Genomic DNA, 14,097 nt, shown 5'->3' on the forward strand with positions numbered 1-14,097 from the left:
ACATGGACTTTAGTATTCTTTACAAATATTCATCAATAAATATTTAAATACTGATATCATCGTAACTTTGAACTTTGACAAAGAACAACAAAGATTGCCATCAATACACATTTATAATCTCCTTGTTATAGATTTGCAACGCTGGTTAAATAGAGTTCGAGACACACCAGGTGGCAATGTTTATATTATTTATCGACATATTCGGCATTTCATCGGAAGAAGCAATCTGCCGGTAAATGAACGAGAAGACCGATGGCCGCGATGCAGCAAATGTTTACCATTGTCGTTCTTCAAGTTTACGTCTATATATTTAATAAGCCGTGATAGCATGCGTGGTGGGATTCTCGGCAGTTGGAACCCAATGAGGAAAATTTACACCTTTTTTACCTCTATTACACCTACATGGCTGACTAGTTGATGGTTATGACAAATAAATATTGAATTCACGTATGAAAAGATTTACAGAAATTTCAATACACCACATACTACAGTGTGTTTGCCTGTCGTTGATAAGCTCATCAACAGCAGCCGTGGACCCGAGGATTAGCAACCAACAATGAAATCAGTACACCCCAGATGGCATGGGATCGAAACTAGAAATCATGCAGATAAAAAATCACAAATAAAGTCAGCAGTTGTGTATCGATATTTTGATTTTACAACAGAAATCGATATTTTGATCTGGCAACACAATCGATATTTTAACATTGGTAACGATTGGTAGCAATATTTTGAGAAAGATCTTTATAAACGATTCACGATTATACTTTTAGCATCTTTACAATTATTCATGAAATGGTGACGATCGCTATCGATTTTTCTTATGAATAGCTTTGAAGATCGATGTATAGAAAATTAAAGAAAATTAACGAAATGGTTGAATATTCTTTAAATGGATATTTTTTCACCCATTTCATGATTTCAAAATTCCTCCATTTTTTGGTTTGAAAATAGGTATTATTTTACCCATTAATGAGTTTTCACGAAGCACCGTGTCGGTTGCGTATTATTTCCGGAGTGATTTGAGATTTGGGCGTAATTGTTTTTGTAAACAAACACGCCAACCACTGATTTATCGTGAATAAAAGCTCAATCTCGTAAACAAACTATACCAAATGATAAAAGAATCATTTCTCTACCTCATAATGTTATTAGCTTTTGAGATTGAGCTTTTATTCGCAAGAAATCGGCGATGGACGTGTTTGTTATGCAATTACGCCCAAATCTCTTTTCATTTGCTTTTCCCCCTTTTCCCACCTATTAGTGTACAGCTTGGCTGCAAAACTCGCAGCCCTGTTTTATGTTCGCTGTTCAGCCCTGACAGCCGGCAAAGTCGATGAGAGAGCGTCGACCTACAGGAGTAAGCAGGACAAACAACCGCATTTGCTGCATCCGCCATTGGAAGAACCGAGATACACAAACACGATTCGTCGAAAAGAGTGCATCGTCAGCCGGGTGCGACAACGAGAGAGATCAGTGATTTTTTCACTCGCACACAAAAAGGCGTCGAAAGGTTTCCAGAAGTTTGCATCTCACGTTTTGTAATCGTATTTTGACCGGGAAATCCTACACGGAACCAGCATGAATGTCGAGGAGGAAGTGCTCAAGATTCAGAAGAAGCTCGGCAAGATGACCTCGTCTGATGGAACGGTGAGTAAAGGTGCTATTTTTTTAATTTTTCGTACGATATCTTGTTGGCAGAAAAGCGCGCATCACTTTTGGTACAGTAATGGATGGTTGGTTGTAGTTGAGAGCAGCGTACGATCCATCCAACTACCTACCTGCTACATACGTCCGTGACTCGTGAGCGAAAGCATCAGGGAACTGGCAGAGGCACCAAAAAGAAAACAAACGGAAACTTTCGGAAACAAGCTTGAAGACTACCCATAGGCATTGGTTATCGGGTTGTTTTGCTGATTGAAATTGCGGTTTGTTTCTGTTGTGAATAATCCTGAAAAATCAGCATAAAACCTGGCACATAGTAAGTTGGGAACAGAAAGGCTAAACATTAAATATTAATGTAATGATCGTTTCGAATGATAAGAACCGTCCTTCGATCGTAAAATTCATTCAAATGCAGGACATGCAATCGCTGCATAACACAAGTTTGATATGTTTGCAGACAATACAACGGTAGATGCAGCACCATTCGCTCCTGCTCTTGATTTTTCTCCTTTTGCAAGAGCAATTTTGCTAAAAGATACAGAGACTCTAAGTCTTATTTCAAGGTTTCTTTATCATTTCAGACAGTTACAGTATCATAATAGCGAAGAAGATGCAATGAAATAAATATTTAAAATGTTACTCTGTGTACCATGCTAGGTGCCATGTTGATTTTTTGCTCTGTTCGGTAGAACCAAGCCAAAATTTAAAGCTCATGAAAGCCAACCGCAAGCTTCAAATATTTTCATAACCTCTCTGAAGTTTAGTTATTTCCAGAGAAATCTTACAAATTTTAGAAAATACATTCTGAATTTCAAGGACGATCAGTGAACATTATTGTAGGGTTAACTACCTCATTTCCGGCCTATTAAGCACAACCCGCACTTAGTCTTTTTTAATCTAGCGCAGTTTAGCACGAAACGGAATGTTATTATTACTGATGGCTTTCAAATTTATTTACCTTTCCGCACGTACCGCAAGATTTGAAAAAGAGAAACCAATTGTTGAGATGTTGTCAAAAGTCTAACACTGCTTCTTGACACCAAACTCGGCCTACGGATTCTAAACTCGGCCTAACGCATTGAAACGCCATCGAAACGCCAATGAATTCACATCGGCCTATCGGAGGAAGATGAAAATTGAATCGGTCGGAGCGTTTCTTTTGTTTTGGAAATAATGGGTGCAAACCTTCATACCACGCGTTCTCATTGACTTCGTTCGGTATCTTATTTACTCAAGTATCGTAACAAACGCATATTTGACTTGTTAACTCTGAAATCATGGATTTATTTGAAGTATTCTGCTCGATAGGCCCAAAATGGGCGATTAGGCCGAAGTAGTTCTCTACCCTAGTATGCTATAATATGGAATATCGAAAGCATTCAACGATTACCTCTGAGATGTTTGGGAGAGCTTCAAGAAGACGCTTGAGGGTAAGTTTAGAGAAGGGCAAATGAACTACAGAGAAGTTAAGGTTTCTTCAGAAACGTTAAAAGAACTTAAAAAAATGTTTAAGGAATCGATATAATTTTAGTATCTTTTATTACGATTTAGGCGTCTTTCTTTGTTGGTTTCTGTATCAGTTGGTAGTTTGTGCGGATTCTGCGAATTTGAACTTTCAGTCGTGAAAATCGCGGAATGCATTTTAAAGGCGGAAGAATCCAGTTTTTTTACCCATCCAATCAAACAGTTAAAGTTGGAAATCTTCCAGTTTCTTTTTTTAAGAATACATCCAGTTTTAATAGTAAAATATTGGACAAATTTAAGATCAGATTCAAATTTTAATCTGGAAATGGAAAATTGCTATTTAAATCTGCAAATCCAAAGGCAGAGCTTTAACTTGAACTATGAATGATTGAATTTTAGGATGGCACTGATATGCGATTATTTTGCTTGATGGGATAATTTTATCGCATAATATGAAAGTAGATGCCAATTGATAGTGGTTGGCATAGTTATCTTAAAATTGACGATAATCCATATGGGACTGACATGCGATTATAGGCAGTACCCTACTAATGCAAAAATAATGGTAAAGGCATCGAAGCTCTCAATTAATAATGTGGAAGTGCATCTAGAACACTAAGTTGAGAGCACGCAATAAACTAATATGCGATAAGCAATAAGCGTAAAATGCGAAGATGGAATTAACTTACAGAATTATGGATTGAAATTGGCAGACCCTGAAAAAACAGTTTCGATATCGTTTGATTTAATTGAAAAAAAATCAAACGTTGACGCAAATTTTACGCAGAAATAGTGTGCACGGTTTGTATTGAGGGAGTTACCAAGGAGTGATCAAACTATCCTATCTCACTATTCAGATCGTTGTCAGTTGAATAGTTTAAAGATTGTGTTAGTCATGATATTTTTTAAAATAAGATCAATAGGAATCACAATAAGAACCCAGTGCCACAGTGGCAAATCTCAAAATACATTAAAAGCATAAACTGTATAACTACCCGAAAAAAAATTACAGTGAAATTTTCAGTGGAAACAATGCTCTAACATTAATATTTATTGTAGACAATAAAAATTATTGTTATAATGTTGTACCCTTCCGAAAACGGCAAAACTGCTACCTAGCTGTACAATGAATGTACATAATAGAATGTTGTTACAATGAGTTTTATCGTATTTTTCATTTATTTTATTGTTAACATGATTCGATCATGAACAATAATGAACAATTCTATTACAATAAAAATTGTTGTTAAATTAAATATTGGTGTGTTTTCATTGTGGGTTACTTCACGAACAATAAAAATAAATCTGATTGAAGCATGCAGACTATGAGAGGGTCAGCAACACTGCCAATGTAATCAAGAAAGGCGCTGCTCGTATGGCTCTGGCTTTGACAGTTCGTTTGACTCAAAACCAGCCAGTTCGCGTCCGCTCATCTCTTATCCTAAATCCCGCTTAATGCAGACCTTTTCCGTGCAGTCATAATAATAAAAAATTCCACCACTTGAAGATGTCAGGAAGGAACTCTCAGGTGGAAGCATATTTCATGGGCGATTCTCTACAGTCGAATTCATTAACTTATCAACGACGCTTAACCACCAAGGAGACGTGACCTAGGGAGATCGAGTGCAGGGGAGTTGGCCTCCATTTCTCACAAGTTCCGGATCGAATCTCAATCCATAACCAGTAAAAAAAGGACTCACCCGTTGACATATTAATTTTCGTCTTATTGTTACATTGTTTTTTATTGTATTTTTGTTGTTATTAGACTTACTTGTCATTACCGGCTGCAGTTTTAGAGAGCACGATTTGAATGAAGAAAAAAAAAACAGATTTGTATTACCTGTTAACGTATGATCTTCTAGAAAATTCACCCTTCTTTGAATAATAGGCTGTTCTTTGACTGTTAAAGTTCTAAATTTTCAAAGAACAGCCTATTTAAAAAAAAAACGGTATATTCTCTAGAAGATCGCAATATATCGTCGAAAGTAAGATCTACAGAATAAGAAAAAAATTACCGACGCCAGGGAGGCAGCTCCCACACCTGGACCCTAACCTATCGACCCATCAATTCATGAACGGGGGACCAACGGCTTTATTTCCCTTGTTTCTGTGATTAATAAAGCAACCAGTGCCTGGAGGCGAACCAGCCCAAGGCTGAAAGCCTCCCTAATAAAGATAAATTAATTAAGCGCAACCAGTGCCTTGTGGGCATGCTACAAAACTATTGGAAGAAAGTGGGGTTTGAAACCAAAAATGACAAGGTGGATTTACACATCAATTATCCGTCTGAAAGTAGCGTTTGCTTCCTTAGTGTGGTGGCCAAAATCAAAAGAGGCTACTGCACAGTGTAACGTATCTCGTTGAAGGGGACTGTTCTCTAAATTAAATGTTTCCTTGGAGAAGGCTAAAACAAGAGTGAGTTTATTCAGCTATCCAATTGTACACGCATGCATGGTGACCTACTTGGAGCAGCCTGGAAGTGCCATCGTGCGATCAGTACAAAGTACAAATAAATATCGCAACTGCTTACAAAGCATATGTGCAGTTGGCGACCACAGTTCTTTGCGCTCATAATACGTTGATACTTGATTTGTTTGTTTTATCAAATATGCATCGCAGCACTCGGGTAATGACCGTGTTGCTAGATTTGGGGAATATACTACAACAGAGGAAACTAGCAAAACTTCAACGTCTAGCATGCATTGCAATAACGGGTGCGGTGCGTAGCACCCCATAAAAAGCATTAGAGGCAATCCTCAATCTGCTGCCCTTGCATGAACATGTTTAACTAGAAGCGGAAAGAAGTGCTCTAAGGCTCAAAAGATCTAAAAAAAAGTCATGCCAGGTGATCTTGTTGGCCATCTAAGCATCTAACAATACTTCCAAAGAGGACCAGTGATGAGTATGAATGGAGACTGGATGAAACCAGTTGCCAACTATGAAATTCCCTTCGGCCTATCGAGCAGAACACTTGAAGTCCATAAATCCATGATTTCAGAGTTAACAAGTCTATTATGCGTTTGATACGATACTTTAGTTAATAAACTACCGAACGAAGTCAATGAGAACGCGTGATATGAAGGTTTGCACCAATTATTCCCAAAAACAAAAGAAGCGCTCCGACCGAATGAATTTTCATCTTCATCCGATAGGCCGAAGTGAATTCATTGGCGTTTCAATGCGTTAGGCCGAGTTTGGCGTCAAGAAGCAGTGTTAGACTTTTGACAATATCTCAACGATTAGTTTCTCTTTATCAAATCTTCTTATGGTACGTACGGAAAGGTAAATAAATTTGGAAGCCATCAGTGATAATGACATTCCGCTTGGTGCTAAACTGCGCTAGATTAAGAAAGACTAAGTGCGGGTTGTGCTTAATAGGCCGGAAATGGGGTAGTTAACCCTATTGGAAGAATTATCAGAACCTGATTTGCAATTGATTGACCTTGGTGGAGCAAAATCATGTTGAACCACCCTAATGGGTATACTTGTAGGCTGAGTAAATTTGTTGTCGGTGTTCGTCATATTTGAGCAGATTTCTTAAGAAAATTGAATAACCCCACTTTCTACGATTTTGAGTGAAATATTGCGGTCTTCATCAAAGTTGTTCATATGTATTGGATGGCGAACAGCGCAGTTACTTACTTGCTCTAACTTGAAAGTTCAACTAGATAGAAAGTATTCAAAGTGTTTTTATTTTACTTCATACGCGAAGTTAACGATTTTCAGAGTTGATTGGAAATGCTAACATTTCCATTTCCAACATTTCCAACCAACTCTAGAAAGTAGCTGTTTTTGGCGAATTTATTCAGATTAATAAGACCTATTGGATGGTGCGCACAGTTTGGATCAGAATACTGTCTCCAGAAACGTAAGTGTGTCTTTGAAATAACTTACCTTACCAATCAGGCTATGGCCTTGTTGTCCTCTGCTGTCCGAAGAAGAAATCCATGGCCACACTTCGCCAGCCTCGTAGTCTGCGAAGGGTCCGCAGGTCGCCTTCTACTTGGTCGATCCAACTACGGTGGGCTGCCCTAATAAAAAATTACCATAAACGAACGATAATCCAAATGATTGAACTATTCCACAAATGGTTTGGATGATACCCAGAACACGTCGTTAAGCAAATTAACCATAACATTTTTATTAGAGTGGGCACGTCGCCCAATTTTTGCAATGTGGACGATGGATGGTTCTCCCAGCAGCTGGTGCAATTCGTGGTTCATTTGCCTCCTCCACGTCCCGGCATCCATCTGCACTCCACCGTAGATGGTACGCAATACTTTCCGTTCGAAAACACCAAGGGCGCGTTGGTCTTCCACGAGCATAGTCCAGGTCTCGTGGCCGTAGAGGACCACCGGTCTAATCAGCGTCTTGTAGACAATCAACTTCGTGCGGCGGCAAATTTTATTCGACCCGAGCGTCCTCCGGAGTCCAAAGTAGGCACGATTCCCTGCCATAATAATCATTTTCGGCGGTCACCAGTGAGCCCAAATACAGGAACTCACCGACCACCTCGATTTCGTCACCGGCAATCTGAACTCGGGGTAGGAGGCTAACATTGTCTTCCCTGAACCTCTTCCTTTCATGTATTTTGTCTTTGATGCTTTGATGGCAAGTCCAATCCGCCTAGTTTCAGCCTTCAGTCTGATGTACGTTTCCGCCATCGTCGCAAAGTTCCGTGCCATGATGTCAATGTCATCGGCGAAGCCAAGATGCTGGATGGACTTCCTGAAGATCGTGTCTATCCCAGCTCTTCTGATCACACCTTCTAACGCGATGTTGAATAGCAGACACGAAAGTCCATCACCTTGCCGTAACCCCCTTCGAGATTCAAAGGGACTCGAGAGTGTCCCCGATACTCGAACAACGCACATCACTCGATCCATCGTCGCCTTCACCAATCGCGTCAGTTTATCCGGAAATCCGTACTCGTGCATAATCTGCCATAGCTGATCGATTGTGTCGTATGCGGATTTGAAATCGATGAACAAATGATGTGTGGGCACGTTATATTCGCGGCATTTCTGCAGAAGCTGCCAAATCGCGAAAATTTGGTCCGTGGTAGCGCGGGCACCTATGAATCCCGCCTGGTATTGCCCCACGAACTCTCTTGCAAATGGTGACAGGCGGCGGCATAGAATTTTAGGCGGCGCTCAGCAGTGTGATCGCGCGGTAGTTGCAGCATCCAACTTGTCGTCCTTTTGTAGATTGGGCATACGACACCTTCCATCCACTCCTCCGGTAATATCTCTTCCTCCCAAATCTTGGCAATTACCCAGTGCAGCGCTCTAGCCAGTGCTTCACCACCGTATTTTAATAGCTCACTTGGTAGTTGATCTACACCAGTTGCTTTGTTGTTCTTCAGCCGACCGATCTCCTCCTCAACTTCTTGAAGGTCAGAGGCCGGTAGCCTGTCGTCTTCTGCGCGTGCTCCAAAGTCTGTTACCATGCCACCTTTTAAGCTGCTTCACCATTGAGGTGCTCGTCATAGTACTGCTTCCACCTCTCAATTACCGCACACTCGTTCGTGAGAAGGTTACCGTCCAAGTCCTTGCAGGTAGCCGTTGCCTCGGTCTTCCTGCAGACGCTTCTTCCTTCGGAAAATCGAGTTTTGTCTGTTCCGCGCTTGTCTGTATCGCTCCACGTTCAATCTCGTGCGGTGTTGCAGCATTCTCGCTCGTGCTGCATTCTTCTCCTCTACTAACAGTTTGCATTCGCCGTCAAACCAGTTATTTCTTCGGCCCGGGATTGCAGTACCTAGTGCCACTGCAGCAGTACTACCTATGGCGGAATGGATGTCCCTCCAGCCATCTTCAAGAGAAACTGCGCCAAGCTGCTCTTCCGTCGGTAGTGGAACTTCCAGTTGCTGCGCGTAGTCCTGGGCAACTCCGGCGTCCCGTAGTTGCTCAATGTTGGGTCGCGGCGTTCGACTTCGACGGGTGTTATGCACCGTCGATAGTTTTGAGCGCATGCATACTGCAATTATGTAGTGGTCCGGACGTGCGGACGTTGATAATGTCGGAGAAGAATTTTCCGTCGATTAGAACGTGATCGATTTGGTTTTCTGTGTGTTGGTCAGGTGATCTCCAGGTGGCTTTATGGATATCCTTGCGGGGGAAAAAGGTACTTCGAATTACCATACCCCGAGAGGCTGCAAAGTTCACGCATCGTTGGCCGTTGTCGTTCGATACGGCATGCAGGCTGTTTGGCCCGATTGCCTCCCGTCAATGTCAGGACATTGCCTCCCGTCCTACCTGAGCGTTCATGTCACCGTTGACGATTTTGACGTCCCGTTGCGAACAGCCGTCGTACACCTGCTCCAGCTGCGCATAGAACACTTCTTTCTCGTCGTCGGATCTCCCTTCGTGTGGGCATTGCACGTTGATGATGCTGTAGTTGAAGAAACGGCCCTTAATCCTCAACTTGCACATCCTCGCGTTGATCGGGTGCCAACCAATCACGCGTAGGCGTATCTTACCCAGCACTACAAAGCCGGTTCCCACCTCGTTGGTGGTGCCACAGCTCTGGTAGAAAGTAGCCGCTCGATGCCCTCTTTTCCATACCTTTTGTCCCGTCCAGCAGAGTTCCTGCAGTGCTACGACTTCGAAGTTGCGTGGCTGAAGTTCGTCATAGATTAACCTATCGCAGCCCGGGAAGCCCAGCGATTTGTAGTTCCATGTTCCGAGTTTCCAATCGTAGTCCTTATTTCGTCGCGTAGGTCTGTGCCGGTTGTTCCGATCCGTATTTCTTTCTTCAGTATTTGCAACTTTATGTTTTTTTCCAAGGCGGCTTGTTGGGTCTGCCCCAACCCCCTGTCTCGCCGGGGGACCATCATGCACAGCTCTGTTTAGAGTCCCATGTTGGCACTAGGACGGTGATCAGCCGCTCCTAACATGGAGAACAGACGCCGTTTTGAGCCGCACCTCCATGGTGAATAGACGCTCGGGATTGGTGAAGCATTTCCTCTATCACCGTTATGATTACCGCGCCAGTGTTCGCGTCGCACCTCTTCACTTTGCTATTGCCGGACTGGCAACATTGCCCATGCTACGCCACCCAGCTGTGTCCATGTTTCAGCTGGTAGTCTTTTGTCTGACTCGATATGTGAATGAATGACCCGATCATATGACTCGGGGAGGCGTGAAGTAGGAACTTATGAGGACCAGGGCTAGGTATTCCGTTCCTTCCAGGTTGTCAACTCACCATTTTGTAGCCCATTATTGGGATTATTGTCTTTGAAATAATCATTCTTTAATTTATAATATTGATTAGCTTCTTCTTATTCCCCAAAGACTGTTGCTGTTACTTGTGAAATAAAGACTAAACAAATGTTACGTTTTAGCTTCTAACGGATTGAATTGTCAGTATACGGTATGCAATATTCATGACATACAGTAGCAAAATATTCAAAATGGTAGTACAATGTTTGCAAATTTAAATAGAGGCCTATGCTTTGTAATTTTTATTTAAAATATAACAGGCAACCTCAAATGAGAATCAGTTTATCTGTCATAATTCTGTAACATCAAAATATAATGTCAAGCACATTTCAAATTTTGTTTAATTTTGTTGTTGAAATGCACTTTAATTAGCGTATCACCGATCCGGTTATTGTAAAATAAACATTAGTCAGTTGCCGAAAAACAATCAACTCTTTGAAACCTAATTTTGAATGGAATAGGAACAGAATTTTGAATTTCGAAAAATTAATTTTCAATTAACGATATTGAGTGTCGCCTAACTTCAAAACTTTGAATAATTGATTGATTGATTTATCTTTATTTAGGAGGCTTTCAGCCTAAGGCTGGTTCGCCTCCAATACTTTGAATATTTATCTAAGTGTTTATTGCTTTTGTAATTTAATTTATAAATCAATAATTATATACATCTTCTTTTTTAAATAAGTACGTCCATACTGGAACTTTACGCCGGTTCTCAACATAGTGTTCTTTGAAGACATCCACAGTTATTAACTGATAACTTTCTCGGCCTATTATACCATCTTCACATGTGTACATGCAAAACAAGGTTGGGTTTATTAAATCCTCTGCATATATTTCTTTCAACAAATGTAATGGCAGTTCTTGCAAAGGACCTTCCGGCGACCAATTTATCAAATGGAACACAGCCTAAATTTGAGTTGGCAAGCTAAAAGTTTCGACAAAGTGATTTTTGAATCTTAGTTTACAAAAGCACATATGTACCTACGCCCTTTTGAAAATGCCTCCAGTTATTGTTTTCACAATTTTCATAGAAGCAGCGAAAATAACAATTGTAGGAAGGTTTAAAAGTCACAGTACTTACTTAATAATACTTACAATCACGCCCTGCCACCGATTCTAGCATTAGGTGGGAAAACCGCTGGAATTTTAAAATAGAAATTCAGTTACCCCCTATCATAAGTCTTAGTCATCTGGTTTTCCTGCACTTCGTGCCCATTTAAACCTCAAGCGACCCTGATTCCTTGCACATGATTTATCCAGGTGAAGGTAAATTGCCTGTGTAATTACATAAAATGTATCCAAATCGAGCATGATAACTCAAATATTCATACCTTCTTATTTCAGGGTCAGGAGCAAGCGCTAGATCTGCTCCGCGAGCTGCAGCGTTTGAATATTGATCTCGACATACTGACTAAGACGCGCATTGGTATGACAGTCAACGAACTGCGCAAGTGCAGCAAGGATGACGAGGTTATTAGTTTGGCAAAGTCGCTAATTAAAAGTTGGAAACGCTTCCTAGCGGCGACACCACCCTCGAAGGAAGCATCCAAGGAATCGTCGAAGTCATCGAGCAAATCCTCAAGTAAAAATAGCAGCAAATCGGAGAGCAACAGCAAAAAGGAATCCGAGAAGGAGAAAGAAGCTAAAAAGCCAACCCAAACTAGTTTTCCGTCTCAGTCGAGTAATACAACCGATGCCGTTCGTCTGAAGTGCCGCGAGATGTTGGCCAATTCCCTGCGCGTCGATGGAGATCCACCAGAGGGCTGTCAGTCCCCGGATGAACTAGCGGATGAGCTTGAAGAGGCAATTTTCTCTGAATTCAAAAACACCGACATGAAGTACAAGAACCGGGTGCGTTCCCGGGTGGCCAATCTGAAAGATCCGAAAAATCCCAGCTTGAGGGGTAACTTTGTCTGCGGTGCTATTACCGCGCAACGGCTTGCCAAAATGACACCCGAAGAGATGGCCAGTGATGAAATGAAGAACCTGCGTGACCGTTTCGTCAAGGAAGCAATCAACGACGCTCAACTGGCCACTAACCAGGGAACCAAAACCGACCTTCTCAAGTGCGGCAAATGTAAGAAACGTAACTGTACATACAACCAGCTGCAAACGAGAAGCTCCGATGAACCGATGACGACATTCGTTCTGTGCAACGAGTGCGGAAATCGTTGGAAGTTCTGCTAAATTCGAACCGAGGACGTATTTCTACTAATTCTTTTGAAAAGATCACAAACCATGCGGAGCAAACCCGGTTTATATTACGATCAATCCTAAACATAACTTATATGTTTGCTTACGTCTCGCAAAATAAAAATACGGCGAGAAGCAGAAGTTGTAGTGTTAAGAACAAGACAATGATTTGATCAAGTTGAATAAGCTACAAATTCTACCTTAAAAACAGTTCACAATTAAACCTGGAGTTGTTTGTTTGGCGCAAAATACCACGAAAAATCACCTCAAATGCAAAGGTTTTGCTCATAAATCCCAAAGAACGGGAAGAGAGCAAGCCTTCCTTATAAGGATAACCTTTAGCGTACGTGTTATGCTGAATCAATCTAGCGTGTAGAGCACCCCTTTGGTAAGCTATAGAGGGAAGCTTACTGGTAATTTTTAACGATAGAAATTTGTGGTTGGTTTGATAAAGATATAATTTAATTATGTAAAGATAAAAACCTGCCTAGTGTGTAACAAATAAAATTGATGAAAAGCAAACTGCGTGTGACATAGTTTTTAATTTTTCATTATTCCCTAAATAGGATCTTGGTTGTTTTCATTTTCAATTGGAATATTATTTATTATTATGCTAATTATAGAAGTATCACAGACCATGTGATGAAAGTTCGGTTGGAATTTCATAAAAAATCAAACTCTGCGCGGCTTGTGAGTCGAGGTGATGGTGAAGTGACAATAATTCCCCTTTATTCTGCGAGTCACGTGACTCTCTGTCACCGGTGAGGTGACAATTGTCACCTCGTGTGAGGTGACTCTCCATGTAAATCAAATGGAGAGTCACCTCACCGGTGAGAGAGAGTCACGTGACTCGCAGAATAGGGGGGATTGTCACCTCTGGTGAGATGACTCTCCATTTGATTTGCTCGGAGAGTCAGCTCACCCGAGGTGACAATTATTGTCACTTTACATGACCGCGGTTCATCTCACCTCAAACACGTCGCAGAATAGGCCTTACTAACTATAAACGCACATGTGCGAATAGGATGGTCGCACTATGGCTAAGTTCCTTTCAACCATATATAAAATTATATTTTGTTACCTTTGATGTGATCTGACGCTTAACGTAAAGTATCAGTATGTACACATGGTCCCCCCTATTCTGCGAGTCACGTGACTCTCTCTCACCGGTGAGGTGACTCTCCATTTGATTTGCATGGAGAGTCACCTCACACGAGGTGACAATTGTCACCTCACACGAGGTGACAATTGTCACCTCACCGGTGAGAGAGAGTCACGTGACTCGCAGAATAAGGGGGAATGATTTCGGCGTTAACAGGTAAATTATGCATTTGGTACGATACTTTAGTTCAAATGCTACCGAACGAAGTCAAAAAGAACGCGTGATATGAATGTTTGCACCCAATATTCTCAAATACAAATGTAGCGCTCCGACCGAAAAAATCTTTATCTTCATCCGATAGGCCGAAGTGAATTAATTAGCGTTTCAATGCGTTAGGACGAGTTTAGAATCCGTAGGCCGAGTTTGGCGTCAAGAAGCAGTGTTAGACGT

General features: G+C 41.4%; 2 protein-coding genes across 2 annotated transcripts in view; both read left to right on the forward strand.

Moving 5' to 3' along the window:
• The window catches only part of LOC135707248 (non-lysosomal glucosylceramidase), a 352,494-nt gene that overhangs the window by 49,431 nt on the left and 288,966 nt on the right, over positions 1 to 14,097 (forward strand). The gene's annotated exons all lie outside the window — the stretch shown is intronic.
• Positions 1,447 to 13,067, forward strand: TfIIS (RNA polymerase II elongation factor). The gene is made up of 2 exons (XM_065229055.1): positions 1,447 to 1,650; positions 11,697 to 13,067. Exons 1-2 carry the CDS (start codon positions 1,582 to 1,584, stop codon positions 12,537 to 12,539), a joined length of 912 nt encoding a protein of 303 aa, XP_065085127.1. The 5' UTR covers positions 1,447 to 1,581; the 3' UTR covers positions 12,540 to 13,067.

The sequence above is a fragment of the Ochlerotatus camptorhynchus genome, unplaced genomic scaffold, assembly GCF_037179485.1.
Source record: "Ochlerotatus camptorhynchus isolate MF236.1 unplaced genomic scaffold, CSIRO-AGI_Acam_v1.1 ptg000306l, whole genome shotgun sequence".
Classification (NCBI taxonomy): Eukaryota; Metazoa; Arthropoda; class Insecta; order Diptera; family Culicidae; genus Ochlerotatus; species Ochlerotatus camptorhynchus.